Source organism: Scomber scombrus, chromosome 22, assembly GCF_963691925.1.
Source record: "Scomber scombrus chromosome 22, fScoSco1.1, whole genome shotgun sequence".
NCBI classification, from domain to species: Eukaryota; Metazoa; Chordata; class Actinopteri; order Scombriformes; family Scombridae; genus Scomber; species Scomber scombrus.
The window spans coordinates 13974334-13996046 of record NC_084991.1 but is presented as its reverse complement, the minus strand read 5'-3'; the positions used below and the strand labels follow the sequence as shown (position 1 = coordinate 13996046).

Here is a 21713-nt window from a genome sequence, read left to right as displayed (position 1 = left end):
TAAAGTGCCCAGCAGTGAACATGCCGTCCACTCCGCCCAGCCCTGTAATCAGCCTGAGACACACGGCTCATCTCAGATGGACCGGGACTAGCCTAGCAGCTGGCCGCTCACAAGCCGGCCCGGCCCTCATTCATACAAGGAAGTAGTGAGCAACTGAAAGGCAGAAGGAACATGAAAGCCTGTGGCCATGGGTGTGGAAACTGAACCCTTGGCCAGGTAGGGGAGGCTTTGTAATTATAGAGCTGTTAGGGATAGGGTTGTTAACTGGAGAGGTTGGAGGGGGAAATTGGCTAATTGCCAGAAGGATTATTCTCCCCCCCTTCCCCTACCCCCAGCAATTATTACCTAGACTGCATTAACTGTGCAAACAGGTGCACTCAAACAAGACTAGAAACAGACTGATGTAATCTGAGGCTACTCCAAGGAGCACACACAAAACAACACACTCACACATGCACCCACACACTCACAACTGTGCAGAGTCCAGATCCAGTTTTTTCTTGTTTCAAATCTTATTTATGTGTGTTATTATTATTATGACTCCTGCAGCAACTCTTCCTCTTCCTCCTGGAGGACCAGCGAGGGGAGGTCGGCACTCAGCAGGGCTTCATCAGTGCAGAGCAGCTGCTTTTGGAGCTGAAGGCTGGGGGAATCCACCTGGAGCAGGAGGCGGCCATCAGACTGGAGCTCCAGCACATTCCCCCCCTCGACCTGCTGGACTTCCTGGCCTACTTGCCCCTCTTCATGCTCATTCACAAGTCGGTCATCTCCAACCCTCTAGATGACTTCAGCAACCCTTGACCTCAATCACTGCACTGAACTGAACTGCCATTATCAGAACTGAAGTCTTGTGTACAAAGGTAACACCTGACTAACAGAAAAGGTTTGAAGCTGCTCACCACCTGCATTAAAGAACTGTGGAAGAAAAAGACGATGATAAGCATTCAATTATAACTATTGTTCCAAAGCAAGAATCTCTGAAACACTAATAAGTCACTTTGATGTTAAAAACTGACCTTTCATAGGACTCATGCATCTTAAACACAAGAAACTTGTAAAGTAAGTCATACGTTGACCTAAAGATAAGAGGCCAACTCCGTTGTAAATTAAAAATGACTTTGACAAAGGTGGTACAACAGTTGTAAAAAAAAAAAAAAACTATTATGACACAGAAGTTAATCTGCACCTTAATGATACAACCTTGTATGAAAAATTAAGATCAGCTCCAACAAGTGCCTTTGCAATGACCAAATGTCATTCAGTGGTGAAATTGATTAAAAAAATCATTTGATTTCATGAAGATAGATCATCCTATCACCCCCGACATAATATGCTCTGACTAAAATACATAACAGTGCTGTTAATTCTCTTCATCTTTGTCTATTTCTTCTGAAAACTTTCTACTGCTGATTTTATTCTAATCTTAAAAATCTACTACTTGGTAATAAAGTATTGTAGAGTATCTTCCACCTTTGCTGCTGAGTTACTTAACATCAACATACCATGTGCAGAGGAGATTTAAGAAGTTTTGTACAGTATATGCATTCTGATACATCACCAAGTGTTGATTGTAAAATAAATCATAACAAAAATGTATTTAATGCACAAAGATGGCATCTACCTCCAGATAAATTGTGACTATTATGCTACTGTATTTGTGCTTTGAACATCAGTGCATATTGAATTACTTCCTGACCCTCCACACATTGGTGATATTCTGATAATTAAAGATCATGATGGGATAATGACAGATGCGTATAGAAAACCCTACGAAGAGAGAGGCAATATTAAATGAGCACATGGACCATTTCACAGAGCTGTGAAGTGCTGTCTATGGTCCTGAACTGCCCTGAACTCTTCCACTACAACAACTGCTCACTGTGCAACGCTGCAAATGCACCACACACTATTATATCAGTGTGCACTAGATGAAAACTCTCAAACTTCTATCCAAAATTGATCTGACACACTACTCTGGGGGTACTGGTGTAGGGTGGAGTTTGGGGGGTATTTATGTAAATTTGCTGATGCAACAACTGCTTATTGTCCTGGAGTAAAAAACAAAAAAAAAAAAACAATATTTGAGCAAACATAGCCACAGAGACGTATAGGCTGTTGTCCAGCTCCATCCAACTTAATCAACACTGATGAATGCTATTCAATGATATATTCAACTAATATAGTTTGGGTCATTGTTTTGCTTCGGCTTTGCCAATTAGATATGGCCGTGCTCTCCCGCGGTGCGTGCATGCTTGACAGACCGCCACAGAGGGAACATAATGGGCTCTGACAGGCAGCAAACCAGGACTGTTAGATCAGGGACATCCTGTAAGCAGCGTACATCTGCATGTAGAGCCCAAAACCACAAGAGAATATGTTATGTAAACTTTCCATTAAAATTTACTGCATCATGCAATTCTACTGTTGAAATAAAAACTACTAAAATAGACTTAAATCCTGATTTGATGTTAAATAAAGTTACATATCATTCCATATTTTCACTTTCTCTTCTCTCAGCTGCTTCTTTACTGTGACTTTTAGGAGTGTCACAATCATGTAACTAGATCTGACCAACAACCTTAACAACCTTTATAAGGTGTTGGGATATTATATCTACCTTGTAAGTCCTTGTGGATGATGGTTTTATTACTGTTTTTAAATGACAACAGCAGCTCTGAGAAGATATACATCTCCAAAGAGGTTTCTGTGGGGTTTTTAGAGTAATAAAACAGATTTAATCACTAAATTGCTTTGTTAAAATTGTTGCATCATCAGCATTGTGCTCTCCAGCTTCTGCAACCATCAAGATAAAAACTGAACCCTAAATAGCTGTTTGCATGTAAGAAGAAACCCCCACTGAAATGTTTCTGGCTGCCCAAATATCCACCATCATCCTCTGTATAGACAGTTTAAACAGTGATTTCCTGTTCAAAGTGTGTCGGCTGTGTAAGAATCTCATACTCGGTTGGACATGAGAATTAAACGTTTCCTGCAGGTTGCAGTAAATGCATCCCAAAGCAAAAACAACATTGCCTTGTGTTGTTTGTACTTTATTTGTACTGGGTGCAATTATGTTTGGTTACATCATTCTATCTTTTAGGTTTATTTCATTGGGTCTCTTACATGGCCTCCTATGACACACTACTATTTGTAAAATCTCATTCTTTATGAGGCTTTTGTTTTGCATTGGGGTTTTTTGACTAAATGAACCGGTTAAATTGTGTATTGTACTGTAGATTTTGTGTCAAATACATGATATTTATAGAGCTACAAGAAAATGTATCATAATTAAAAATGTAAGCCAACGTCAATGCTTTTTTACAAATATTCATATTTTAACTAAACTTGAATTGCTTCATTAAAAAATGAGATTGAGCTGTTGTGTAGTTTTTGTCAGTTTGGGAATGATTGCAGGTTTCAATCCTTTATTTTGAAGGTGGAGCATCCCTCATGTTATATATCTGGATGGAGGGTTGTCCCTTTAATAAATGATTCAACTATTGTTTTACTTCTTCCCTCAAAAGATTTTGATAACTGTGTAAACTATAAGCAAACGTGGTTGAACCCTTTGAAAACTCATCATACTTAAACAGAGCAAACTGTTGTCTGACGTTGTTGTTTTCTACATTTTCAAGTCTGATCTGACTCACACAGAGAAAAGTCTCACATCATGAGTTGTGTTGATGAATCATGTTCATCATTATTCATCTGCACATCAGAACAGAATAATGATGAAGATACGGTTCTTAATTAAATAGTAATTCTTACTGTAATGTTCATTAGTGTTTACTTTATAATGAGTAATTGTGATGGTGCAGCTCTGTTCATGTTTAATGGGACCCTCGAGCCCCCGCTCAGGGCCCCCTGGTGGTCCATGAACCCTCCTTTGAGAGCAACAATGAACCCTGAACATACCACAAGCTTTACAGTTCTTTTCTCTCTGTGAATCAAATATTTCTTCTTTTTTTTTTTTAAATGATTTGAATCAAATATTTGAATTTGTTAATTTGACGGGACGATATGAAAGCTGCATGGAAAATAGTTGAGAAAAAAACTAGCTAAACAGTATTATCTTCAACCACACACACACACACACACACACACACACACACACACACACACACACACACACACACACACACACACACACACACACACTGGCTTTTTTCCCCTCCCAGGTGGTGATTGTTGTGTGTGCATGCTGCTGTCAGGAGGCACACGCCATCAGCCAATTCAGCTCTGTGTCTCCACTCGACCACCATACAAACCCCACTCACTCATTAAACCAGACACGCGTCCGGCTGCACCCTTCGCCCTACCTGTCAAACTTAATTTTGCAGAAACACAAGCCGTGCTTCAAAAATCTGTGGGTGATGTTATCTTTCCCTCCAACTGCTAAAAATAAAAGACCCGCCGGTGAATCTTTTTTTTTTTTATCATAAAAAGTTATCATTATTTTAATTTTTTTCAAAGTGTAACTTTCTTGCTTTTTATAACTTTGAGCCGTTTTGGGTAAATCCATGTAAACTGAGGTTGTTTTGTTGATGCGAGGGACAGTTTTACAACATTCACTCTTAGTCCAGACTGTGAAGATAACAAGAAAAAATTGTATTAATCATAATTTCTGTTGATATATATCGTGCGTAAAATGTGTGTAATTGTGCGTAAACGTCAGTTTTCGCTGAAACAAATGATCAAATGATGATTTATTTTTATCCCTACAGTGTAGTTTGCATCTCGTCATATTTTAGCTTCATCTTCCATTTCCCTTAGCTTATTACTGACCACCTTTTGACAGCTGTAACTAAAAGTGTTTTCCCCTCTTTTCATCTCTCTCTCTCTCTCTCTCTCTCTCTCTCTCTCTCTCTCTCTCTGTCTCTCTCTCTCTCTCTCTCTCTCTCTCTCTCTCTCTCTCTCTCACACACACACACACACACACACACACACACACACACACACTCAAATTAAGACATGGAAAAAATAATTCAGTAGCAAATCATTTTATTCTAGGACTAGAGTGTAGAAAATATGGTTATAAGACTTCTTTTTCAACATCTGTTTATGTGAAGACAATATAGAGCTGGCAGTATAAAGAGACAATGCATGGCCATTGCGCTCTGTTTGGACAATAGCTGCATAACTTTTGATCATTGTGAACTTCATGAAATAATGCAATAACATGGTTTTTGATATTAAATAAGACACATTGGTGCTAGAATAAAACGTCGGAGTGTCAAACTCCTTCTGGAAACCTCATGAACAGAAGAGCCAGAGAATAATAGACTACACGTCTACATAGGCAAGAGGTATAGAAGCAACTTCGCAATATATAGACAAAATATATACAAAAGGATGTGTACAAAACATCTATAAATCTCTTACATACAAAAATATCTTAATATATTTCTAAAAAAGCGTTTGATATAGAATTTCATAGAATAAATCCGCGACTTGGAAGCATTTTCTGAATTAAACGTCTTGGGTTGGTGTTCTGTGATTGGATTTAGCATAGTTGAAGAGCAGAACGTGTTAAATAATGTTTTTTAATGTGCTGCTGAAGAGCACGAGTTCACTTTAGGGCTTTTTTGTTTTTGTTTGTTTGTTTGTTTGTTTGTTTGTTTGTTTGTTTGTTTGTTTGTTTATCATGGGCAAATGCACAGAAGCTTGGATTCCCACGCTGTCAGGAGACCCGTCTTCCTGTAATCCTTTGGCGCTGATCTCGGGCCTGATTTCCCAAGTTTTCAGGACTTTAAGGCCGTTTTTTCTGTCTGTCTGTCTGTCTGGGAGGACCGGGCTTTCAGGACAAGCGTAGTCAGTGCATCTTGTTCTTGAAGACACCTTGCCTCCTCCGGGACCATCCCAACCGCACGACAACAGTAAATTGAGTTGATCCATATTTCTGTGAGGGAGAAAAAAAGGAGAATAGGAAGGTTAAGTCACTGTTCAAAATGTTTTTTCATGAATGTTTTTAAGTGTCAAAGTATCTGATGGTGACAGTCTAATGATAAGTCTATTCCTACCTTATATATAGATGCTCAGAACCAGTTGGTGAAGTCTAGTAGTTCCTGCTCCTCTGGACTGAGGGGGTCGTAGGAGCCCTCATCGGAGGAGTAGGAGGACACCGGTGAACCTGTCATGGAGTTCATTTCAGCAGAGTAACCCTGCGACATGGTTGGCGACAAGACACCGGACTGAAACGCCGCGCTCACTGCGTCGTGCTCGTCTAGTAGCTGCTGCAGGGCTCGGATGTACTCCACGGCTGAGCGCAACGTCTCCACTTTGCTCATCTTCTTGTTGGCGGCGCCGTTGGGCACGTGTTCCCGGAGGGTGGCGAAGCCGTTGTTGACCAGCTTGACCCGGTTACGCTCTCTCTCGTTTCTTCGGGCCACTGCGTGCGGCTGCTGCTGGGGCAGAGTGTAGCCAAAACCCGCGAAATTCAGCCTCCGTTTGCACCTGAGCAGCTCCGGAGAGGAAGAGCGCTGTCTCTTGGGTTGTTTGGACCCAGCCTTGCTGCTGCCTTCGCTGCTCTGGCTGCTGCTGCTGGGACTCAACTGGATGCTCTGAGCCGCTGCGGAGGAGAAGAAACAAGCGGGAGGCATCAGCTGCTGGTGGCTGAATAATTTCCATGCTGGCTGCGAGGTCCATTCACAGTTTTTAAAAAAAGAAGAAGAAAAGAAAAAATAAAACAACACAAACTTATAAAGAATCGCAAAAGTCTCAAGGCGGTGTGTCCCGCTCGTGCCGTTCACGTGTTGTATATGGCAGTCCGCTGGGCTGCTGCCTCGCGCGCTCCTCAAAGCTGCACTGAGTCCTCGAGGAAAGACGCCACTGCTTTTCAATGCGTTTGGATGAGGAGGGATGGAAAGGAGGGGGGGTGGCCACGCCCTCCGGTCGCGTGGATTCACCTAGGGCTCCTGCCCCGGTGCCGGTGCGTTACGCACGCCGGACGCGTGCCACTTGAAGCACTAAACAAACAGGCAGTGGTGAGAGGGTTTTTTTCCTTTTTTTCTTTCTATCTATCACGGGTGTCAGTTAGGTGAGCAGCACAACACAGAGGAAAGTTTTGAAGTCGGAGGAAAAACTGTTAACTACAATATAATATTGAGTGTTTTGTTTTGTAAAGGGTGAAACTTTTATCATATATCCTGGACTTTTCCTCATTAAACTTATACATAGACACGATCAATAGTTGTTACTTAATACATTCATATTTTTATTTCTGTTTTATACGAATGTGTCTATTTATGTAAACAGTCTCATTGTGTGGATTTTATATTTTCTCTTTTTAAGCACTTTGTGATATTTGTCTGTGAAAAGTGCTATATAAATACATTTTATTATTATTATTATTTGTATCATTATCATAGGGATTAGAGGGATTTAAAGATCTTACGGTAATATATTATCACTTTGGCCAAATAATCTTTAATCTTTCTTGTAAAAATCTACTATATGAACTTTTTTTTTTCTCTATAGTGCTTCAATGGACTGACACCCAACAAGCAGTCGATGATGGAAAATTAGTTCGGACAAATGGTTTCTCTCATTCTCACTCTCATTTCAACAGGTGACATTATTATAAGTAACATTATCATTGCTTGTTTTTTAAATATCGAGTCTGTTACACAACTGTGTGTGAAAGAAGGAATGTGTTGTGTATTAAGAAGATTCTAGTTGATAAGAATGGCTAAAAAATGAAATTTGTAATGCAGTGTAGCAGAAATATAAAGAAATATACTAAATATTGTTTTGTGTGCATATATGTGGAGTTTCCCTGCTTTGGACCAAACTGTGGTGCTGAAAGACAGCTCACGTCGAGGATTCAGATTTTTTTTTTTTTTTCTAGATCGCTGTAGTTTATCAGAGAGCTCAGCATGTAAATCAGCTGCTCGGTGGCGTTTCAACTCAAACACAGTCTAGTTTTATTGTTAACATTACAGACGCGTCTGAATGCCTCTCATTTGAGGGACCATTGTGCATCAGAGGCCGAATTTTCCACTTTGATTAGAGCAGATCATCAGCAGCACAGAGGCGGGACGGAGGGGCGCAAATCTGCAGAGGGGCCCTAAGAAGCAGTTTGGAGGAGGCTTTTGTGTATGATTTGATACACCCGATATGGTTACAGTAGCGTCGACGCGGTGTGCTCTGTCGATTATTGTCGCTTTGAAAAGAGGAGAATAATAAAACATGTCTTTCAAACAGGGAACAAAAAAAAAACCCAAGAAGACCAAACTGTAGCCTAATGCCCAGTGTTCCTCTCTGTCTGTGTTTGGGTGTGTCACTCCGTGCGTGCGTAAAATTAATTTATTTAGCCTCTCTCTCTCTCTCTCCTCTCTCTCTCTCTCTCTCTCTCTCTCTCTCTCTCTCTCTCTCTCTCTCTCTCTCTCTCTGTGTGTGTGTGTGTGTGTGTGTGTGTGTGTGTGTTGTGTGTACTAGCCCCCCCTTTCTTCTTTTCCTTTATTTCTGTGCCACTGTGCATGCCCTTCTTGAAGAGGGGATTGTAATAAATTGTGCAATTTTTCTGCGTTGGCAGTGGCATTCAAAATCAAGCGTGCATTGAAGAACTCCAGCCCCCACCCCACCCACCAATACTTTCTTTTCTTTCCCTCCCCCTCCTTACTCTCTCTCTCTCTCTCTCTCTCTCTCTCTCTCTCTCTCTCTCTCTCTCTCTCTCTCTCTCTCTCTCTCTCTCTCTCTCTCTCTCTCTCTCTCTCTTTGGCCCAGCAAGAGAGTTTAGAAAAGAAGCGTGGGTTTCTATTCAGCCTCCCCCTGCACCCCTCCACCATCGCCAGGCTTTCTGAAACCTATCCATGCCCTGTCAGTGTGCTTCCAGAGTCCAATTAGCGCTTTGTAAGGACTCTCTCTCTCTCTCTCTCTCTCTCTCTCTCTCTCTCTCTCCCTCTCTCTCTCTCTCCCTCTCTCTCTCTCTCTCTCTCTCTCTCTCTCTCTCTCTCTCTCTCTCTCTCTCACCGCTGCGGTCTTCCAGAGGCTGTGAGGGCGCTCACTTTACTTGAGGGGGCTTTCCAGTCATAGCTGAGTGTAATAATTAATATGACATCTGGGCGCCCGAGTTCCCATTTAACCACTTTCTGTGTTTTTTTTTCTGGTCTCTTTTATTTAGAGAGTTTGCTGCATGGGGGTTTAATAAAACTAAACAAAACAACAACAAAAAAACGTATAAGCACCGTTGATAATCTGTGTGTGTGATGTTAAAGGATTATATTTCAATTTCTTTGCTATTAAAAAACAGTTTTTTCTGACAGTGCTTTGTTAATTTTGAGCAGGTGCACAGAAGGATTATGTTTAAAGAGTTTAAAAGTGGACTTTTAAAGCAAGAACTCGTGTTATCTGACATAAAACACACAAAAAAGTTAGAATTTACTATAGTACCTAACTGCTGAGTCAATAGCAAGCGCAAATAGTTGTAAATGGATGTAAAACTGGAGTGATTTAACTAACTTTAGTGCATGGTGTGAATATTTCAGCTCACACAGACGACCCACAAATATATGAGGAGAGACATGCTGAGGAATGCATGATAGGTCTAACCCTGACAAGAGTTATATTTAAGTTACAATGACTTTTGATGCTGTTTTGTTTGCCATAATTGCTCAAGCATGCATGTATACAACTGACTGACCTATCCCCTTTACACTCACTATAAAGGGCCACTTTATTAGGAGCTTCTGTGCAATCTAATGCAATACAATACAAGTAGTTTTGACATATATTCTACTTTTACAAAACTTATACATTTTCAGTTTATGTTGACATTGTTAGAAAGGTGGTAATTCAACTTTATGTTTATTTTTGAGGTCGTAAAGGGTAGTGTGTTTCTAATATTTTGCCTCTCTCATGTTTGTTAATAGTGTGGACAAAATATTAAAAACACCATTTAATAAAATGCACCCTAATAAACCATCATCAACCACTACAACCTGAATAATAAACATAAAGTAGAATTATCACCTTTCTGACAATATCAACAAAACCTGAAAATGTATAAGCTTCTTAAATATAGAATTTATGGCAGAGCTGTTGTACTAGATTGCTAGATTATTGCACCTTTTGTACCTAATGAAGTGGACAGTAAGTGTATAGCAATTCATGAAAAAAACATAAAATACAGACATAATTCATCCTCCCAAACAGTTGCACTGACTTTATGCCATTTTCTTAACTAACTTCTCTCCTGTAATACTTGTGTAAGCATCACATCTCTCTCGTTTCTGCAGTTTTCTGCCTGAGATGATCAGTTGTGAGTGAATATCGCTCTCTAGAGGACAACAGTGGGACTTAACACTGGGACTAAATATTCAATCTCCCACCGCTAGATGGCACTGTTTCCTACTGATTTCTCTTTAAATGAGAGTGCCAATGAAACTGTATAGATTTTTAATAGTTTGTGCATGTGTATTTGTCACAAACTATCATAGAAAAACTATAGTAATCCATCAGCACCAGTTAAAATGAAAAAGTAGTGGTAAAACTCTCGAAATTACATACAAAATCCAGATTTAGTAATGTTTGCAAGGTTTTTTTGTTGTTTTTTTTCTTTTTTGAACTTGTCATTTTTGCTGTTTTGCTTATTTATTTTGCAATGTTTGTACCTATGTCATATTAATTTGGTTTATTATTTGTATGTTTATGTTGATATTTTACTTTGCATTATTATTATTATTGCGTTTTATATCTTATAAAAGGTGATGTTTTAAGATAAACCCTTTGTAGGTTTTCTACCTTACCTGCACATGTGTTTTTATTTTTATTATACTATTATTCTCTGACTTTTATTGTACAAATGTGCAAATAATCCAATAAACCAATAACAACTCTTTTGTCCCTACTGCGCTTCCGTACTCTTTCAGGTCACATGACTTTATTTACTAGGAAGAAGTGTGTGTGTTAACAGAGATAGCTGTACCTAAATCGTTGCTAAACCTTAAATATATGTATATAAACAGGCTTTAAAGTAATTCAACAACCATTTATTTATTTAGCATGCGGGATTATCTCCCTCTGTGTAAATCAGATTAATGTTTAATTCAGCTTCTGGTGTCTGTGAGCTCGCTTTAAGGTGTTTAAATTAGCTATAAAATGAGATAAATGTGTTGAATGTGACATAATGGGTTTAAACCTTCACATCCTGCAGATATGAGGTCTTTAAACTATGTGCAGAGAGTCAGCTTGGATTTCTCCGGAACTCTTTTTCCTCATGCAATCTGTCTGGGAGATGCAGACAATGACTCGGTAACTTTTTTTTTTTATATGTTTATGTCTCTAATTATGTTTCATACATTCAAAACTATGTTATAATGACAGATTATTCCACACAGTGGTTTAAATAATAGTGGTGAGAAAAAACACATTTTATATGTAAACAAACAAATAGGATATAATAAGAAGCACAAACACACAATGTATGGCAATAAAATACCAAATAATAATAAAAGCTATGATATTAAAAAAACAAGAAAAGTATAAAATAATTTTGTTTGGTGATAGTTTAGTATGATGTGATTCAATTGGCTTTGATGTGGTTCTTGTCAGGCCTTTAAGATTTTCCTCAGGAGGGTTTTTTCCTCATTTTTTAAATATTTAACATGTTACTGAATACATATATTGCTGTTTTTAATTCTTTGAAATCAATATTTTTTTTAATATTTTCTAAATACATCATGACTTGGGCTTATTTGGAGCACACATGGGCTTAAATGGTGTCACAGTACCAATTAATCTCATGCCAGACTTTTGACTTTTTTCATCAAATATCTTTATTTTGTATTCCAAAATCTACATGAACTAATGAATACATTTTCAAGTGAGAGATAAATCTTGCTTTATAAGAAATGATCTCCCTTATAAATCATGTCAGTATCCATGAAAAACAGCTGAATTTAGATTTTGGTGCTTAATGGGAACACTTACCTAACAGCTGAAAACATTGGTTAGAAAATTTGTAAAGTCATCAAATGTAATAAGTTACATTACTTTGATGAAGTTATTGAAATAGTTACATTACTTATTACATTTTAAATAAGGTAACTAGTCATCTGTAACCTATTGCGTTTCCAAAGTAACCTTCCCAACCCTGATTATAGCTAAGTGAACATTTTGTGTCTCCATTTAGTTGAATGAGCTGGTTGTCGGGGACACCAGTGGAAAGCTGCTTATTTACAAGAATGATGACTCCAAACCCTGGATCACAAGAACCTGCGTGGGCATGGTGGGTACATAACCCCAAAATAACTAAAGTTTAATGGTTGATGATTTTCTGTAGTGTATTTATTTTTCATGACTAATATTGTGTGTTGTTGGTTTTCCAGCTCACCTGTGTTGCAGTTGGAGACGTCTGCAACAAAGGAAAGGTAAGTCTGAGACGATCCTTAGTCCAGGTCATGAACTGGAACTGTTTTAAGCTTTGTAGTTTACATCGTTAGAGTCACACGAGGAGTAGTCAAGAGTCAAGGTGCCAAATGACTAGTGACTTTTCAAATTTTACCAGACACTCAATAGATTAATTTTTATTTACCTGATGAGTGAAGTAAATCTACCAGCCTCCTTCATATTTCACCATCATTTGGCTGATGCTCGTTATGTGTGTCTAGAGTCAAACTTTGACTCATGTGACTTTAACGACTCTCAAGTGACAGCCTGGTGGACCAGAGATCCACATGTGATATCAGCAACTCTCAAAGGGGAATTCCACCTTGAAGTAAAAAAGATGATTTTTCCAGTTCTGCTGCAACGATTTTGCTAGTTTTTTTTAATAGTCCATTGCGAGTCTTACCATGTTATACAGAGGTCTAATGTCTGGAACTCCTCAACAGGAAAAGGGTAGTGTAAAAGTAATTTACAAGTAGAATATAACTTTTTAAAATTGTCTTTATATTATACAAGATTACTTAATTGTAGATAATTGTATATTTTGACTGAAGGCAAATTTGCCTCTGATTGTGACTCTGATTCTGCTAAAAAATAAAGATCAACGAGATGTAAAAGATTCTGAATATTTTGGTTGTAAAGTGGCGTTTCACGTGTTTTTTCCTGTTTATCAGAACTTGGTAGTTGCTGTGGGAGCAGAAGGATGGTTTCACCTCTTCGACTTGACAGCTGCCACTGCGAGCAAAGCGGATTCATCCAGCCAGCATGAGTTCCTGTCGTCTGAAGACCAGAGGCCTTTCTTCACACAGCATATTCCCGCCAACACCAAAGTCATCCTCATCAGTGATATCGGTAAATTCTGGTTTTACTTCAGTATTTATTATGTGTGCTTTTGGTGCATTTACATAAATCTGACTATAGTGTGTGCTTGTTTGTATTTGAGATGGTGACGGCCGCTGTGAGCTGGTGGTCGGCTACACAGATCGGGTGGTGCGAGCTTTTCGCTGGGAGGAGCCCTCTGATGGTTCAGACGTGGGATCAGGACAGCTGGTCCTGCTGAAGAAATGGCTTCTGGAGGGACAGGTACCCTTCACCTCAGCACTCAGTGTTCACTATAGAGCTGCAGCGATTAGTTAATTAAACAAGTAGTCGATCAATAAAGAATTCATTGGTAAATATCTTTGTAATCAGATTATCCTATCTGTCATTTTTAAAGCTTGATGTTCTTAAATCATCTTCTCAAATATGAGGATTTGCTGCTTTTTTTGGCACATGTGAAAGCAAATTAAATGTTGTAGATGAAGCAATAAATCGAGATAATAATCAACAGATTCATTGATGATGTTAGTTGCAGCTGTAGTTTACACCAGTGGAAGTAACACCAGCACTCAACAGGAAGTCCCTCACAGTGTTTTTTTATTTGTTTGGTGCAATCTGAATCACGGCAGCTGGATATTAATTATTAACTCAGCATGTGTTTGCTGAAAATGTGAGGAGCTTAATTGTTAGTTTGGCTCGTTAATAAATCAGCATCACTGACTTAAAAGCAGAATGATGTGAATGATAATGTGACAATATAATCATATAATATCCAGATACATTTTCCGGGCATTTATTATTGAAGTTTTTCTTTTACACATATGAAAAGGTTAACATCAGGCAGTGAATAATAGTGGAAAAATACTTGAACATCAGTTTGATTAATTGAATTTGATATGATTTTTTACCATATCGTGATAAACGTAGAAAAATATCTTCTTCAAGAGTTATCGTCTAGTCTTGGCTACATACTGTAGTCTGTATTACAACTTGTTGAGGACTCTAAAAAACAACTACAGTATAGCTCAGTGTTTATTTAGCTATGTTGGCTCTGCTAATAGTAATGTCAGTATTCTGTGTTTTGTTGTTTTGCAGATTTATGAGTCATGTTTAACATTTGTATACATCTGTGACAGTCATTTGAATTTGGATCACTTGATTTATCCTTGTGTAAAAGTCTGAGAATTATATTTTGTAGCAAGAAGTGTGAAGTACACAGGAACTACGGAATATCCTTATGACAAAAATGAAGTTGTTATCGATCTTCATCACAGAGCATTTAGGTTTCATATGCACTGCAATGTAAGATTTGTAGCTTATTACAAGTCCCATGTGTGTAATGATGCTGTCCTTGCTGCAGGTGGACAGTCTGTCAGTTAACCCGGGTCCGGAGGGTTTACCGGAGCTGATGGTGTCGCAGCCAGGCTGTGGTTACGCCATCCTGCTGTGTTCCTGGACACAACAAGACTCCTCTGGCTCCGGAGACGACGCCCCTGCCACCCCTGGGAGGTACACACACTATTATAATAAACTTACTAAAAAAGGAAGTTATAGACATACAGATATAAAGAGTAGTGATTTAACACATCCTTCCTCACAGTGAAGGGCCTTCCAGAGATGTAGTTCTCCATCTGACCACCGGGCGGATACACAACAAGAATGTTTCAACTCACCTCATTGGCAGCATAAGCAAAGGTATGAAACAGTTTTAAACTTTTACAAGTTTATTTTATACTATTAACTCATAAGTTATATCATATGAAAAAGGAGATGTAACCATAATTAATCATAATCTTCCTATTATTATTTACTTGTTTGTTTTTTTACCACTATTGTTTTTCATTCTTTTTGTTGATGCTTTTTTCCTGTGAACTTTGCTGCTGCAGTATTGTACATTTCCTTATTGTGGGACTAATAAAGGAATATCTTATCTTATCTTATACTCAAAATATCTTGGTTAGTAAAGTTTGATGTTGTCTTTTTTTAACAGGCTCAAAAGAGGAATCTTCTAAATGTGGGCTGTTTGCTCTCTGTACTTTAGATGGTAAGTCATGATAACACTTTCTGAACGTGTTTTAAATCCTTTTTGGCAATAAGATCAACATATTTTGTTAGTATATTAAATCGTATCAGTCAGCAGAAGGTATTTGTATAACAAGGTAACACTTTATCGTACAGATCTGTCATTTATTCTATAATTTACTAGTCATTTTCCTGCTAATAACTCTGTAATTTCCTGCCCATGATGGAGAAAACATATAGTGTATAAAGAAAAAAAGCTCTGTTTAAACCCCTGTGACTACCCATTTATTGTTTTATTTATTACAGAGACCTTTATATATTCATATATGTTTAATTGGGCATTTTTCTGTTGTCAAATTATACATTTTTTATGTTCAGCTGACCTGTTGTCCTCTGACTTAAAGACTTTCTGTGATACATCAGCAGTTTATGTTAATTAAATAGTTGGAAGTGTACAATCTGAAGAGTTATTTCCCCTTAGATTACTGCCAAATTCTTTCTAGGAAACATCATAAATTACAGACTCGTTAAATAAAACATTTCCAACATTTGTGAGTGCCATATGGCTTGTTATACCCTCGGTGCTTTAGGAGTCGTATTAATTAAATATTAAGGGCAGAGTTGGTGTAGTAAACCGTGCAGCATGTGCAGTTGGCTGTTGGCGATGTAAGTTATCCTCCTGCCAACAGCAGATATCTGGCAAACAGCTCTCAGAGCAGCTGGAGACTCCATCAATATATAAAGAAGATGTGATCCAGTGGGATTATATTCACTGAATGCTTCTGGCTGCTAACAAGACTCTCACAGTCGCCGTCTTGTGGGAAACATAGAGTAAAAACATTAATTTTGTGTGTGAGAGCAGGAAATTATACCTAAGAAACAGAGATGATATCTCCAGCTGTGTTTCAGTTCTGTCAGCAACAACATCAGAGATTATTTGTGAAGAATAGTGTAGTGTGGAGGTGTTGAAAGTCCTCTGAGCAGAATTCATTTTACACCTTTTTTTTGTTGAAACTGAGCTCAGCGTTGAATAGGTTTTTGTGTGCTGTTTTCTTTGAATCATATCAGCTCTTGTAAGCTTCTCATTGTGATTTTCTTTTTAATAAAATGCCACAAATGGACACAAAAACCTCGGACTAAAAATGATTTATTTTGTGAAAGGAGCCATGAAAACCTCATAGAGTCCATCAGAAAACACTGACACTGAGTATTTATTCTTTACTTATCATAACAGTAGCAGAAATCTGTTTTCAAGGTAATTTCTTTATGGAATAACTTGTAATATTCTTTCATTTTGTACTCATATCTGTTTTTGCCTTCATGTGTTAAAGGAACCTTGAAGTTGATGGACAGTTCAGAGCAGCTGCTGTGGTCAGTGCAGGTGGATCATCAGCTCTTTGCTCTGCAGAAGCTCGACGTCACTGTGAGTTTTCATGTATTATTGATGATGTTTCTTCATCTAATCGATTGATAGACTAAAAATGTAACAAGAATCATAAAAAGTGTCATATATATATAAAGCAGCTTTTAAAACAAAGTTACAACTAGCTTTACATGAGTATATCAAGATTTAAACATGTCAGTTGGATAAAATCAGTCAAGTAAATGTATAAAGAATGAAAAAGATAGCAAAAAATTAAACAAGATTTTTGTTTTGAATGGAAATAAACAATTAAAACCAGTTATACATATTTTTGAACTGGAAAAAGAAAGAAAAGACAACTGAAAGAGTTTTGAAAAAGACTATTAAATGTCAGAAAATGGTGAAAAAGACATCTCTAAATTGCTTGTTTGTCAAACCAGCAGTCCAAAACCACAAATACTTTAAGGAAAACAACAAAGAAAGCAGCTAATTTGCAAGTGTAACCAGACAATATTTGGCATTGTTGTTGGGTAAATGAAAATAGTTGTAATTATCTGACTAATTCTTCAACTTATCAACTTCTCAGATCAGTACTGTGTTTGCATCTCTCAAAGCAGAACTAATAACTATTATTAATAACAGTTCTGAGACTCATGTTTGTTTGCTTTTAGGGTGACGGCAGAGAGGAGGTGGTGGCGTGCGCCTGGGACGGTCAAACCTACATCATCGACCACAACCGGACAGTCGTGCGGTTCCAGTTTGACGAGAATGTCAACGCCTTCTGTGCGGGTTAGACAACTCATTTTCACTATTTTTTTATGTCATCGTTTGCCACTCCTGATATCAGTAAATGCATGGCCAGAATTTTAAACATGCACACATCTCTTAACACCAGTAGGTGGCAACGTTGAGCTTCAGATTCATCTTCCTTCCTCCTGCATTCACTTTCCTTTCACATCTTTCTGCAGTGTTTGAACACAGGTTGTTTGATTGAGCTAATATGACATGTACAATAGTAAGTGGATAAGATAACGATAGGAGGGTTTATTTGATCTGCCTGTTTCCACCAGGTTTTTTTTTTTAATGCACGTATCTAGTGTACGTGCGTGTGAAAACAAGTCAACCCTGCAGCACACAGAGCTGACTCTCCCTCCCCTTCCCCTCCAATCTCTGCCTGCTCTGTGTGATGATTAAAGCAGATTAGATTGTTTTCTGTGTTTGTGCGGACGCTGGCCGCTGTCACAGAGACTCATGTTAGCAGCCAGGCAGCAGAGGATTGCTGATGTGTTCATTGGGATTCACGTAACACACTGTATCACAGCAGTTTGTTACACGTACTGAGTTTAAAATTATAAACTGTGTGTAATACATGAAGTTTGAGTGTTATTCATGCAGGGTTTTTTCCTTGTGTGGTTGCAGGTCAGTATACGTGTAAGGAGGGAAAGAACAGCCCCTGCCTTGTTTACGTCAGCTTCAATCACAAAATCTACATCTACTGGAAGGTGGAGCTGGAGCGCATGGAGTCCACTAACATGCTGCGGGTCCTGGAGGAGAAACCGGAGTTTAGGAGCAATCTGAAGTTGCTGGGAGTCGGTGAGTGAACCACGTCGGAGTCAGTAATTAGGAAGCCGATTCCGTTCAGATTAGAGCATCTTCTATTAAATTCAAGCCGACGTCTCGCCTTTTTGAGTTGGAGTCCAGCTGTGACACAATTTATAGTCAACTTGTCTTCTGACTAGTTGTAACATTCAGGCTTGAATACTTAAGATGAGGAAAGAGAAAACTAAATCCTGCTTGCTGATGTTAAACACGATCAAAGTATTAAATGTAAGGTGAACATAGGCAGAAATGCCATACTTGCAATATCTGCAAAGTTAACTCTACAGGGCTGCACAAAGAGCCAGTATAAGATAACTAAGGATAATTTGAGCTGTAAATCATGCAGTTATATTCATGTAGGGCCCTAGAATATAAATATAGACCTGAAAATGTGCAGGATAACGCCCCATCTAACAAATTCACCACACATGCACCTACAGGAAGAGGTCACAGAGGAAATTCATTCAGGGAACTTCTAATGCAACGTTTTCCTCCCTTCATCCGAAAGCGTATTAATCTAAAGCCTGTCGGTCAACTGAGCTGAAAAGACTGAAGTATATTTTTAGAAGGGCTGCAATCCACAAACACACAGACCTGCTCTCTGACTCGTTCTCTTCATCTTTTTTACCCTCCTCTCTCAGGGGGAATTGTGTCGAGGAGTTTTCCAAACACAATCCTCCTGCTGGCAAACACTATGTTTAACCAAGTCAGTAACTTGGCTAATCATTGCGAATGCTCACAATGGCTATTTATTTCCTGTTCATTTCCTTTTTTAATGTCCCTTTGTAATGGAATATTAATCTAGCCTCTCTCCTGTAGTGTGTTTTCTGGCTCATGCTGTTAATAATAAAATATCCTGTAGGAGAAGATGAGTCTGATTAAATTACAAATTAGTCTTTGCTATTTGGTCTGCATGGCTGACCAGGTAGTCAACCCCCTTCATGTCATAAATCTCTGTAAAAAGAGTGGAAACCTATTTAGCGAGAAATTACCACATGAAAGCACATTAGTTGCACTTGTTTGAGCATTATCATAGAGCAGATTTTTTATTTTAAATGCAGGTTACATCTGATTTTTTGAAAACCCCAGTGGTGGCGTTAGCGTAGCTCTCTGCTGTCTGTGTTAATAATTCAACCTCTGGGCCTGTTGTGTCTTCCTTTGACGATGATTTCACAGGCTTGTTGCTTAACCCACTGTGAAAAATGTCTGATGTTGCAGCCTCTGGACAAGGAAAGAAAGAGAGAGTATAGAGGAAGAGGAGGGGGAGGAGGAGGAGAGGAGGAGGAGAGGGGGGGTGTCAAATGTAAAGACACAACTGAGGACAAACTAATGGTGTAAAAATGTGTCTGATATGCAGAGTGTGAGGGAGGGAACATATGTTCCTGTGCCGTTTTGGGTATATACATTTATACAACCAGACTTCGAGGTAAAAGGTAAAAACTCAGTTATATATAATATCAATTTAAAGCCACAGGAAATACAATATTTTTAAATGTGCAACTATATACTGAAGTTGTTACCTGTGTTTGCTGCCTCGCCCTGACTTTTCCCAGAAATGTCAGCAGCAGCTCGGAGACTCCTCCCTGCTGTTCATTCACCTTAATAAACGCCCTTTAGCCAAAGGGTAATTGTGAGGAGTCTGTCAGGTCTCCATCACAGCAAGAGAGAGAGACAGAGAGAGACAGAGAGAGACAGAGAGAGACAGAGAGACAGAGAGACAGAGAGAGACAGAGAGAGAGAGGTTTTCTAAAGACGGACAGCTGCTCCTTCGTGGTCATTATCTTTTTAATTTGTGATTGATGAATTCAATCATGAGCTTGTTCGGCCTGAGAGAAGCGTGCATTGAACAGGGAGTGTTGAGCAGGTCAAGTAAGAATATAGATATTTTGATATTTTATTGGATGCTAAAAGAGAAGCGCTGCGTAGAATTTTTAAGAAATTAACCATGGTGAAAGAAATATTCAGATTCTTATTCAAGTAAAAGTATTAAAACTACTCTTTAGGGGTTTTTTTTAGAAGGTAATACAAAGTCAAGAAGTTGTTATATACAGCACAACCAGCTAGTAGTTCTGCTTTACACAGAACTACTCTCCTGAGACTGAAAACATGATCGCTGTTATTAGCCTTCAGAGCCGTTTCTAGTCAAACTACCACGACTATAATCTCTGTGGTGACGCAATATGTCACCCAGTGCTGCGGTGTGGCTCACTGACACGTTTTTAATAGTTTTTGGACAACAACAGAAGTCTACGCCACAGAGGAATAAGATATATCAGGCTCTGGATACACAGTAAGTAGACGAGTTCATTGCTGGTTTCACTCTGCACATGAGATTTGTTGACAGTAAGGAAAATATAGAAAATCTCTAGAGATATCTTTTAAATAAGATGTTCTGTTTTCCTATCACCTGCATTTCAGCTATATATTTCAGCCTGTTGACCCTGACAGTCAAGTCAGCAGTGAGAAAATCCCTACAACATGCTATCCTGTGATAATGTGTCAGTGGAAATGAGTCACATAGTTCCTACCGCAGAAGTTTCACCTGTTGAGAAGTCCTGATGAGGTTTATCACACACAAAGTGAGTCATGTCAAGGGTCATTTCCACATTTGTTTCCCCCCCAACAGATGCTGAGGACCCAGCAGCAGTGAGATCACTGGTCGCAAATTTACTCTACAAGGACTCACAGTGACACACATCAACACGTTACCCTCTCTGTTTTTCACCGTGACTGTAAATACTCTGTTAATAAACACTGAATGTCTGTCTCCAGTACTCCTGGTCTGGTTGTTTGTGTTCCCTGCAGATAGACGTGTCGGGTTTGGGTTTCTGATCGGCTCACTGTGGGCTGTAATCTCAGATGTACACACCGGCTGTCATTGGTATTCTGTTCAACCGGGTTGCTTTTAACAAGCCTGGGAAAGAATGAAAGGAAGGGACACAATGCAGGGGAAATGCTATACTGTTCAACCTGCTGTTTTCACTGGCGAGTGTGTGAATTAGTGAGCGAGTTTGATCAGCAGACGCATTATGCTGCTGTCAACCAGCGCTGACAAGCTGATGAAAAGAACTCAATCAAACAACAACGCCTTTTCACCTTTTCATCCCGTCTGGCAGCGTTTAAGACTGGATTTCCTTTATTTATCTGATATATCATCTCAATATGCGTAATCATATTTGCATAGCAGCAAGACGACAGTATTGTTTGTCAGCCGTGCAGTAAAGTGTTTGCAGGGTGTGACGATCGGAGGCACTGAGGGAATCACCTACTGTTCCCACTGGGAGTATCCTATTACCACCTATCTAGACTGCCTCTCTTTTTCTCATGCAATATAAATGAGTTGTGTGCATGTGTTTGTTTCTGTGTAAACGAGGGTGTGTGCCAGAGGGTAAACGCAGGCTCAGGTGTCCTGGTAGGCCGCAGCCTGTCATCTCTCCTGTGCTTCTGCCCTTTAGAGATGCGTCAAGGGAAGGCTTTGGCTTTAGGACCGAGTGCCTCGAAGAAAAAAGCTGCATCTTTGTTCTTT

The 21713-nt window shown here is 38.9% G+C and overlaps 3 protein-coding genes across 3 annotated transcripts in view; 2 read left to right on the top strand and 1 right to left on the bottom strand.

The window, feature by feature from the left end:
* Nucleotides 1-1023, top strand: part of LOC134004836 (uncharacterized) — a 58500-nt gene extending 57477 nt beyond the window's left edge. The window contains exon 15 of the mRNA XM_062444232.1: nucleotides 550-1023. Coding sequence (XP_062300216.1) covers nucleotides 550-801 — 252 coding nt within the window. The 3' untranslated portion in view covers nucleotides 802-1023. The remainder of the gene's footprint in view (nucleotides 1-549) is intronic.
* A 4825-nt stretch (nucleotides 1024-5848) lies between these two features.
* ascl1a (achaete-scute family bHLH transcription factor 1a) lies at nucleotides 5849-6645 on the bottom strand. The gene is given in 3 exon segments (XM_062444066.1): nucleotides 5849-5899; nucleotides 6021-6618; nucleotides 6620-6645. Coding segments are annotated over 2 exon segments (609 nt in total). The 3' UTR covers nucleotides 5849-5899; nucleotides 6021-6035.
* Nucleotides 6646-10908: 4263 nt separating this feature from the next.
* On the top strand, nucleotides 10909-20961 carry itfg2 (integrin alpha FG-GAP repeat containing 2). The gene is made up of 12 exons (XM_062443726.1): nucleotides 10909-11250; nucleotides 12131-12226; nucleotides 12327-12368; nucleotides 13059-13236; nucleotides 13328-13467; nucleotides 14564-14712; nucleotides 14804-14898; nucleotides 15194-15247; nucleotides 16557-16648; nucleotides 17260-17377; nucleotides 18008-18181; nucleotides 20814-20961. Exons 1-12 carry the CDS (start codon nucleotides 11155-11157, stop codon nucleotides 20876-20878), a joined length of 1299 nt encoding a protein of 432 aa, XP_062299710.1. The 5' UTR covers nucleotides 10909-11154; the 3' UTR covers nucleotides 20879-20961.
* The last annotated feature ends 752 nt before the right edge of the window (nucleotides 20962-21713 follow it).

Excerpts from the sequence above, each read along its gene's own strand:
- itfg2 (XM_062443726.1), top strand. The coding sequence starts at position 11,155 with ATGAGGTCTTTAAACTATGTGCAGAGAGTCAGCTTGGATTTCTCCGGA. Across the intron at positions 13,237-13,327 it reads CATCCTCATCAGTGATATCG|ATGGTGACGGCCGCTGTGAG; the intron begins GTAAATTCTGGT and ends TTTGTATTTGAG. Across the intron at positions 18,182-20,813 it reads TCTGAAGTTGCTGGGAGTCG|ATGCTGAGGACCCAGCAGCA; the intron begins GTGAGTGAACCA and ends CCCCCCCAACAG.